Source organism: Jaculus jaculus, chromosome 1 (genome assembly GCF_020740685.1).
Source record: "Jaculus jaculus isolate mJacJac1 chromosome 1, mJacJac1.mat.Y.cur, whole genome shotgun sequence".
NCBI classification, from domain to species: domain Eukaryota; kingdom Metazoa; phylum Chordata; class Mammalia; order Rodentia; family Dipodidae; genus Jaculus; species Jaculus jaculus.
In genome coordinates this window covers 133,509,505-133,520,333 of record NC_059102.1, presented here as the reverse complement: position 1 = coordinate 133,520,333, position 10,829 = coordinate 133,509,505, and the positions used below count along the sequence as shown (strand labels likewise).

Genomic DNA, 10,829 nt, shown 5'->3' with positions numbered 1-10,829 from the left:
AGTTTTTTTTGTGTCCCTTCACTAGCACCTCCCTGGTCCCCTTATCTCCTAGCATCCAGAAAAGCATCACTTACATATATAAGTGAGAACATGTGGCTATTTGTCCTTTGTACATGATGTCCACCCGTTCATCCGTGTTGTTTGCAAATGATGGGATTTCCTTCCTAGGGATGAATGGTATCTCACTGTGGATATAATCCACATTTTCTTTAACTGTTCATCCAGTGTTAAACATTAGGTTGATGCCTATTGTGAGAATGCTGAATGATCACGGGAGTGTAACTGGCTCTTCAAAATTCTGATTTCATTTCTGTTATGGATAAATTTGGGATTCTGAGGTGCTTCCTGGAACCCCATGCCCTGAGCTCACACCTATAAACTAACCAAAGAATTGGCAATTCTAGGTTCAAGAAAATGATTTTTAAAGTACCACACTTTACTCAGATATCACAATGAAAAGGGCTGAAGATGGGAAGGGAAGGAGGGGAGGAGGAAGACCATGGAGCCCTGGGGCTGGGGCCCATCTATAACAGGGGAAAGGGCTCAAAATGGGAAGGGAATGTAGGGAGAAGGGAGATCATGGAGCCCAGGGGCCCATGTACACTACGTGGAGCCCAAGGGCCTATGTACAAACATGAATCTTAGAAGGAAAACATGAAAAGGGGTTTTAAAATGTGCACTTCCAAAAAGATAAGTGAAGGACTGGAGAGGTGGTTTAGTGGTTAAGGTGTTTGCCTGTGAAGCTAACAACCCATGTTTGACTCTCCAGATCCTACATTAGCCAGATGCACAAAGGTGAGGCAACCACAAGGTTCCACATGCCCACTAGGTGGCACAAGCGTCTGGAGTTCAATTACAGTGGCTGAGGCCCTGGTGTGCCAATTCTCTTATCTCTCTTCTATCTCTCTTGCTCACTCTGGAAAAAAAAAATTGCTGACAAAAAGATAAGTGAAGACAGTAATAAAAGTAAATGGTGTCTCTTTCTACCCTGGCAGGGAGAAAGGGAGAGCTTACCAGGCGAGGGCCCAAGAACTTTGCTGCCACAGTTCCAGAGAGAGAGATAGAGAATGGGTGAGTCAGGGAAGATCACAGAATTCATGCCAGCCCACCTGAACACACCTACCCTAGGTGTCCCAGCCTATAGGCCTGGGCTTAGAGGAGAAATCCACCCACAGCTGGGCAGGTTGCAGGCTCAAGAGAGCTCTAAACACTCAATCCTTTGACTGAAGCAGGTGGGGAGAGCTGAGATAGGCATGGTGAGCGTATGATGTGCTAAGGTCCCTGCCCTTAAGGGCAGTCCTGGTTCTGCCTAGTTAAATTAACTGCCTACAAAGGAGCCCCCTACATTTCCTTTGAATATATTTCCAGAAGTGGGTTTGCTAGTTCTATTTTTCCCTCCCTAGGTAGGGTCTTGCTTTAGCCCAGGCTGACCTGGAATTCACTATGTAATCTCAGTGTGACCTCCAATACATGGTGATCCTCCTACCTCTGCCTCCTGAGGACTGGGATTAAAGGCATGCACCACCATGTCCAGCCTAATTCTGTTTTTTAAAAATACTTATTTATTTAGACAGAGGAGGGAGAGAGAGAGAGAGAGAGAGAGAGAGAGAGAGAGAGAGAGAGAGAGAGACAGACATCAGAGCCTCCTGCCTCTACAACCAAACTCCAGATGAATGTACCACTGTGTGCATCTGGCTTTATGTGAACTGGGGAATAGAAACCAGGCCTGAAGGCTTTGCAAACATCTCTCTAGTCCATAATTCTAATCTTAATTTTTGAGGAAATGCCATATTATTTTCCATAAAAGTTGCAAATATTTTTGCTCCTAGGCTAGAGAGAAGGGTCAGCAGTGTGCTTTCTGCACAAGCATGAGGGTCCGAGAGACTACCCGAGCTTAGATGTGTTTTCAGATTCCATGTCAACCAGCTGAGCGTGGCCATGTGCCAGTAACCCCAGCCCTGCAGGGGAGCAGAGACCTGAGAATCTTCTGAACCCCACAATGTCTGGAAGTAATAAAAGGAGGCTCCGGCTCAAAACAAGACCAGTCCGAAGAGCAGTGGAGTGGCTCATCATACATTTCACTCCAACCTCCTCAGGTGGGTGAGCCCCACTGCCGGGGAGCATCGGGGGCACCACGAGGGCACATGCATGTGCACCCACATGCAAGCAAGCAAAAGAAGATTTGCTCCTACTGTGTGCAAGGGTCTCCCTTTCTCCACATCTTCAACAACATTTGCACTTTCATTCTTTTTATATTAGCCATTCTGACAGATATGAAGTTAATATGTCACTATGGTTATAATTTACATTTTTCCTGGTGATTGGCAATGTGAAACATTTTGATCATTCATGTTTCTGTGGGGAGAGATTTTTTTTTTTTTTTTTGAGACAAGATCATGCAAGATGCTCAGGCTGGTCTTGAACTCCTGGACTCATCCACTCCAGCCTTCCAGTAGCTGGGACTTCAAGAGCGCACCACTGTGCTGATTCTGTTCACTATTTCCATGTCATCTTTGAAGAAATGTCTATATAGGGCTGGAGAGATGGCTTAGCAGTTAAAGTGTTTGCCTGCCAGCCAAAGGACCCAGGTTCAATTCTCCAGAAGGCACATAAGCCAGTTGCACAAGGTGGCATTGTATCTGGAGTTCATTTACAGAGGCTGAAGGCCCTGGCATGTCCATTCTCTATTTACTTCTTTCTTCCTCTCTCTCTCTCTCCAGTAAAATAAATAAATAAAAGAAATGTCTAAAGCCAAGCGTGGTGGTGCACACTTATAATCCCAGCACTAAGGAAGCAGAGGCAGGAGGATCACTGTGAGTTTGAGGGCACCCTGAGACTACATAGTGAATTCCAGGTTAGCCTAAGCTAGAGTGAGACTCTACCTTGAAAAACCAAGTCTATATAGATCCTTTGCTTGTTTTTACAATTGGGTTGTTTCTTTGGTATTGAGTTCCTTGTATATTTTGGCCAGTAACCTCTTACCAGATGATATATATGAATTTTAATGTGGTACTGGAGATTAAACTCAGGTTCTCATGTTTGCAAGGGAAGCACTTTACCAGCTCAGCTCTCTCTCCAGCCCTAGTTTGATATCTCATTTGCCTGTTTTTGCTTGTGTTGTCAGTGCTTTGAGTGTTACTGTTACATACCAAAAAAAAACCAAAAGACAAAAAACAAAAAACCCTTTGCAGGCTAGAGAGATGGCTTAGTGGTTAAGCGCTTGCCTGTGAAGCCTAAGGACCCAGGTTCGAGGCTTGGTTCTCCAGGACCCACGTTAGCCAGATGCACAAGGGGGCGCACGCGTCTGGAGTTCGTTTGCAGTGGCTGGAGGCTCTTGCACACACCTCTCTCTCTCTCTCTCTCTCTCTCTCTCTCTCTCCCTCTCTCTGTCACTCTCAAAGAAAGAAAAGAAAGAGAGAGGGAGGGAGAGAGAGAAAGAAAGGAAGAAAACTACTAAAAAAAGCTTTGCCTGGATCAATGTCATGAAGATGTACTGCTGCTTCAGTCTTGCTTTTGCAAAGTTTCTCATCTTGTGTTTCAGGTTTTACTTTTTAAATTTTTTTTAAATTTTTGAGGTAGAGTCTTAATCTAGATGAGGCTGACCTGGAATTCACTATGTAGGCTCAGGGTGGCCTCGAACTCACGGTGGATCCTCCTTCCTCTGCCTCCTGAGTGCCTGGGATTAAAGACATGCACCACCACGACCAGCTTTTAATTTTTTTTTTGTTTGTTTGTTTTGGGTTTTACTCTTTTGTATATTGATTTTCATATATGCTATGACATCAGAGTCTAACTTCTTCCATCTTTCTAGGTGTAGATATCAATTTTTTCCAGTACTGTTGAAGATCATTTTCTTTGGCATCTTTTGGAAGTGGAACATGCTTAAGGAATTTTGTTTTGTTTTGTTTTGTTTTTTGTTTTTCAAGGCAGGGTCTCACTTTGGTCCAGGCTGACCTGGAATTCACTATGTAGTCTCAGTGCAGCCTCGAACTCTCAGCAATCCTCCTACCTCTGCCTCCCGAGTGCTGGGATTAAAGATGTGCGCCACCATGCCCAGCTAAGAATTTTTTGTTTTTTCAGGTAGGGTCTTTCTCTAACCCAGGTTGTCCTGGAATTCACTATGTAGTCTCAGGCTGGTCTCAGACTCACTGCAACCCTCCTATCTCTGCTTCCAGAGTGCTGGGATTAAAGGTGTGCACCACAACACCGGGCATACTTAGGGTTTCTGAGTCCTTTGTCCCTTTTTATGGCAGTCCCATGCTGTTCTGATTATTATGGCTTTCTAGTATATCTCAAAGTCAGGTAGTGTTGCAGTCAGGTTCGCATTGCTGGCAGAAATCACCCAACCAAGAACAGCTTTTAGGAAAAAAGGGCTTATTTTGGCTTATAGACTCCAAGGGAAAACGATGGCATGAGCAGAGGATGGACATCACCCTCTGACCAACATAAGGTGGACAATAGCAACAGGAGAGTGTGGCAAACACTGGCGAGGGGACACTGGCTGTAACACCCATAAGCCTGCCCCCAACAATACTACTGCCTCTGGGAGGCGTTAATTCCCAAATCTCCATCAGTTGGGAACCTAGCGTTCAAAACACCTAAGTTTATGGGGGATACCTGAATCAAACCACCACAGGTAGTGTGATACTTCCTGCTTTGTTCTTTTTGTGCAACATTTATGTGACTATCTACTGTGTTTTTAAACATACTTAAAAATTTATTTATTGGAGAGAGAGGGAGAGAAAGAAGCAGAGAGAGTGGTTGTGCCAGGGCCTCCAGCCACTGCAAACAAATTCCAGACGTCTGCACCACCTTGTGCATCTGGCTTACTTGGGTACTGCGGAATCAAACCTGAGTCCTTAAACTTCGCAGGAAAGTGCCTTGACTGCTAAACCATCTCTCCAGCACTATTTACTGTCTTTTATGCTTCTATATTAATTCTATATATTTTTTCTATTTCTGGGAAGTGTCTGAGATTTTGACAGCTTGCATTTATTTAACCTGTTGATAGATTTTAGATAGCAGTATAAACATGCTCTTGGTTTGAGTCAGGACCTCCCTATGCAGTCCAGGCTGGTTTTGAAATTGTGATCCTCCTGCCTTAGCTGAGACTCAGCTCCTGAGAAGTGGGACATAGCTGCAATTTGAATTCCAAACCCAACGAGGCAGTGCCAATTTGAACTGCAGTGATGTGGGTCCTGAGATGGTGGGAAGCAGCAATGGCACAGACTTTGTGAGGCAAAGAGAAATGTGTCTGAGGAACTGCAGAACACAGTGAACAGTGCGATGTTGATTTTAATCCCCATGATAGTGAGATACCTCTACAGCTCAAACTCTGAAAGGCAGATTCAGTGGGATGCTGAGGATCTTGCTCCCAGTGTGGGGAGGAATAGATCAGCCAAGGCTATATCCTGGGGTCGAGAGGTTGGCACACAGGTTCAAGCACATAGGTTGCTCCTCTAGGCCACTTCTCAGGACTCAGGCCAACAGGTTGGCTCAGGACCTGAAGAAGCATGGATGGCTCTTCCACTAGGCCTATCTATTCCTTGAATAGAGCATTATATGGGCTCGAGAGGTGGAATCACAGTTGCTGTGCAAGGCCTAGGTTCCAAATAGCAACGGGCAGGATACAGAAGCAACTGGGATAGGAGAGATGAGTGCTTCTCAGCTTATTACGAGGAAGCAAATTCAGCTAGGAAATGGTGCACTGCCATGCATGAGCATGCCAGGATGGCAGAGCCTCAGGATGGAGACGAAATGGCTATTGGATCTCCACCTCAAAGCACGATGAATTCTAGCATTGGCTCTGGTTTTCAATACTGCTTGGAGCCTTGAGAAGAAGATCTAGGGTGTGAGCAGCAGCCTGAGATGCAAGCTAGCTCTCTGGCAGTGGTGCCATAGCTGAAGTGCTGGCAGGCTGGGCACAGCCAGAGTGCTGGAGTGTGGTGCGGCTCAGCTCTGCAGCCAGCCTGCGAGTTGAGAACCTTTCCCCCAAAGAAACTCCACATGACAACAGCTGCTTCAGGTGTAGTAGGGGAAGGGCATAGTTTTGACTTCCTCTCTGGGGCTTCCTGGCAGGAAAGGCTGATGGTCACCCCAGCAGCAAGTTATGCAGGTGCCCTTAGAAAGCAGGCCACTGGGGAAACAGTGACGGATGCTCACGACCTGCCTTTAAATTTTTTTGTGCGCACAGATGTACGGGCACACATGTATGCCAAAGTATTCATGTGCAAGTCAGAAGCCAGCCTCAGGGTGTTTCTCCTCTCCTTCCACCTCCAGCTCTGCTTTCCATTGCCATGGGTGGGTCGGGATTACAGAGATCATGTGCCACTTTGCATCTGCCTTCACGTGAGCACTAAGCCATCTCCACAGCCCCTAATAACCATAACCTATGCCTTTCTTTACTCCTTGCTTTTTTTTTTTTTTTTTTTTGGCCTTTGGGCAATATTTTTGGTTGTGAAAAGCTAGACCCACATATAATTTACTAGATGCAAAACAATGTAGAAATAAAAAATTCACAAGTACAAAACTAGAATGAGTATACAGGCTATATACAAAAGAGGGGTTCTTCGCTGAATCTGCTAAATAAAATCATTGTCATGATTTAAAATGGTGGTTCCCATTGAGCTGGGGGAAAACAGGGAGTGGGAAATGAGTATAAAATTTTAGTCTTTTAAAATAAACAGAACAGGAGCACAGTGGTATATGCTTTTAATTCCAACATTTGGGAGGCTGAGGTAGGAAGAGTTTTCTCATTAACATATGGTGTTCCCTTCTCCAAAACCACAACAGGGCAAAATGTATTGACAAACATCAAAATAATACATAAGTGATAGAGATTTGTTTTTGTTTTATTTCATTTTATTTACTTGAGAGAGAAAAAGGTAGGGAGGGAGGGAGGGAGAGAATGGGCATGCTAGGGCCTCTAGCAGCTGCAAACATACTCCAAATGCACGTGCCACCTTGTGCATCTGTCTTACACAGGTCCTAGGGAATTGAACCTGGGTCCTTAGACTTCACAGGCAAGTGTCTTAATGGCTAAGCCATCTCTCCAGCCCTTTTTTCCCACTTCAAGGCAGGGTCTCATTCTACCCTAGGCTGACCAAGAATTCACTCTGTATTCTCAGGGTGGCCTCAAACTCAGGTCAATCTTCCTACCTCTTCCCTCCACCCCGCAATGATGGTATAAAAGGCATGCACTACCACAACCAGCCTATTACAGTTTTTAAATTTTTTATTTTATTCAATTAACTAATTAATTTTTTTGAGGTCAGGTCTCACTCTGGCCCAGGCTGACCTGGCATTCACTGTATTCTCAGGGTGGCCACGAACTCATGGCAATCCTCCTACCTCTGGCTTCTGAGTCCTGGGATTAAAGGTGTGCACTACCACATCAGGCTTTTTTTTTTTTTTTTAAAGTATTTTAAAAAATATTTTTAGGGCTGGAGAGATGGCTTAGCGGTAAAGCGCTTGCCTGTGAAGCCTAAGGACCCCGGTTCGAGGCTCGATTCCCCAGGATCCACGTTAGCCAGATGCACAAGGGGGCGCATGCGTCTGGAGTTCGTTTGCAGTGGCTGGAAGCCCTGGCACGCCTATTCTCTCTCTCCCCCTCTTTCTCTCTCTGTCTGTTGTTCTCAAATAAAAAATAATAAATTATTTTTTTAAAAAAATATTTTTATTTATTTGCAAGTACAGGGATAGAAGATGAAGAGAAGGATAGGTACACCAGGGCATCTGGCTGTGGCAAATGAACTCCAGAAGCATGTGCCACCTTATGCATCTGGCATTATGTGGGTACTGGGGAATTGAACCTGGGTCTATTGGATTTGTAGGCAAGTGCTTTAACTGGTAAGCCATTTCTCCAGCCCTTAATTTTATTTTTAAACATTTTTATTTATTTGCGATCTGAGAATGAATGAATATGAGCACAATAGGGTCTCTTGCAGCTACAAATAAACTCCAGATATGTACACTACTTTGTGGGTACTGGGGAATTGAACCCAGGCTGGCAGACTTTGCAAACAAGCACCTTTGTCCACTGAGCCATCTCCCCAGTCCTATTCATTTTTTTCAACGGAATAAAAGTAACAAACCAACAATAGCAACAACAACAACAACAAAAAAAAAGCAAGAAATTTTCTTTAAAGTATTTACTCTTTATACAGACAACATAATTTAGTAATTCCAGACTACTTACATTTTAAAGGATATATCCAAATTTTGAAAGTGCTATCAGAAGAAAAAAGACCAAATTAAAAAAAATGAGAAGAATTCAACAGATTTTTAAAAATAAGGTTATGAGTATGTCCATAAAATTTTTCTGACAACAAAACTTTTATCTTGTTGCAAAGATTATGGCAGTCACAGAATCTGAAAAACACTAATTCTCATGTGTTCACGACTGCCTTTCATCTATTCCAAATTCCTGGTTCCACTTGGTGTTTCAATGTAGAAACATAACAAAGTTGCTGATAGCATTGTATCAGATACTCCATGACAGCTCTGCCACGGGGAAAAGGCCTTGTTTTATAAAACACAGATGCAATCCAATGCCTTTGGAGACATTCTGGTCCAAACATGGTCCTCTATATGAGACTCTAGAAGTCATTCAGCTCCTTCCACTGCTGTCGTGGCAACAGACTTCACATAGTATGGGCCTTCACTCAGGTAAGCTCTGAGCCTCAAATAATTTTGGTTCCCAAAGATTTCTGCTATTGTTTTGGAATTGGCAAGTGCTTTTACCAGTTCATATTTTGAATCCTTTGAAACTTTGTCACGTTCCACAGATCGGTCCATCACATACTCTATAAAACCTGGACTGTTAAACATAAGCTTCTGAGCCCAGGGCTGGTTTGCGATGGCCTGAAATGGAAGACAGAAACAATGCAATTTGTCTAGGCCTTAAGAAGTTAGGTTTGTTAGTGGGGGTGACATAATAGAAATAAATCTGGCAATACAAGTCTTAAAAAAAAAAAATCATGTTTTGCCTAAGTAACAAATTCCTGAGTTTTTAAAACATTCTGAATATTAAAAAGCTTCATTATAGTGCTGGAGAGATGGCTTAGCAGTTAAGGTGCTTGCCTCTGAGGTCTATGGACCCAGATTTGATTCCCCAGTATCCACTTAAGCCAGATGCACAAGGTGGTGCATGTGTCTTGAATTTGTTTGCAGTGGTTAGAGGTCCTGGCGTAGCCATTATCTATGTACCTGCCTCCATCTCTTAAATAAATAAATATTTTAAAAAGCTTCTTTACAAAACCTTTCATCATAGTGTAAAAGTTATAAGATACTTCTTAAGTAAATTAATTATAAGTCATGCATACAGAAGCTAACACTAAACAATTACTTACAAAGAATAATGACATGAATAAATCTATTATATGAAAAAACAGATATAGTTTATACATAAGGCCTGATTATAATAGTGGTAAAATAAAAGTACAGAAGTATATTTTAAAGAAACTCTCATACATGTACAGGATAATGTATTTGAGAGCACCCACACAGCATCATTTGTAATATATGCTACCTAAATGTGCATTTGCAGAATGACAGAGTATGACTATCCAATGAAAAGCTGCCTTTCTTTTTGTTGTTGTGCTGTTTGTTTGTTTCCGAGTAGGGTCTCACTCTAATGCAGGCTGACCTGGAATTCACTATGTAGTCTCAGGGTGGCCTTGAACTCACGACAATCCTACCTCTGCCTCCTGAGTGCTAGGATTCAAGGCGTGTGCCATCATGCCCGGCCAAAAGTTGACTTTCTAACTCCTTTTAAGATAGATATATTTTAAAAACATAATGTTGAAAAGTAAAAGCAAACAGCATGATGCTATAAACAGGTTGATACAATTTACAATGTTTAAAAATATGCAAAATACTGTATTTTATACATATGATATGTAGTAGAAATAGGAAATCATTATGGGCCTACAAATCCTGCATTTTATGATAGCAATTAGATTCAAGAGAAGGAAGAATGGGACTGGGCAAAGGTAAACATAAAGCAAGCACTTTACTCTTGAAATATTTCATATTTGATGTAAAATAAATACTGAAACTATAAATAAACTTCATGGTTTAAAAGTCCTACCTTTCAGTCATTATCACATTTGGGGACGCACACACACATGGCTTATTTTACACTGGCTGGCAGAGAGCAAAGTGGCCAGAACAGAAGGGAGAATGGAACACCTAATCAAGGACAGAAGGAAAAGAGGCAGGTCCAAGTACCCCACAGGAGAGTGTTCTAGGGAACTTTGGACCCCAGAAGGCGGGGAAGGGAAGTCCAAGCTTAATGCCAACGAGAGAGGATGATACTGAGAAGCAGAGAAAACTGAGAGAAGGAAACAAAAAGAAAAGAGAAACAGAAACAAAGGGAAAGGGACAGAAAGAGGGAGGAAGGTGTATGCAGCATAGGGAAAAAGAGACAAAAAACCAGCACACAAGATCAAAAAGAGGCCAAGGAGAAAGAGAGCCTTTCTCAAAGTTTTAAGCAGTTTTAGGGCTGGAAAGACGGCTCAGCAGTTAAAGGCACTTGCTTACAAAGCCCAATGGCCCATGTTCAATTCCCTGGTGCCCACATAAAACCAGATGTGTCTGTTTGTAGTGACAGGAGGCACACCCATATTCTCTCTTTCCATCCCTCTTTCTCTTAAATAAATCAACAAAATATTTATAGAGACACTTATTAAATTTAATAAATAACAAGCACATTTGTAGCCTAGTTTCTTTCTGTGTATTCTACAGACCAGCAACAACAATAATACCTTAGGATTGTTATAAATTTAGGATCTCAAGTGCCAAGAACCATCTTAGGATTACAGAATCAA

The 10,829-nt window shown here is 42.7% G+C and overlaps 1 protein-coding gene across 1 annotated transcript in view; it reads right to left on the bottom strand.

Moving 5' to 3' along the window:
- Positions 1 to 8,155: 8,155 nt before the first annotated feature.
- Psmd5 (proteasome 26S subunit, non-ATPase 5) overlaps positions 8,156 to 10,829 on the bottom strand; it is a 30,020-nt gene continuing 27,346 nt past the window's right edge. The window contains exon 10 of the mRNA XM_004662748.2: positions 8,156 to 8,862. Within this exon, the coding sequence (XP_004662805.2) occupies positions 8,605 to 8,862 (258 nt within the window). The 3' untranslated portion in view covers positions 8,156 to 8,604. The remainder of the gene's footprint in view (positions 8,863 to 10,829) is intronic.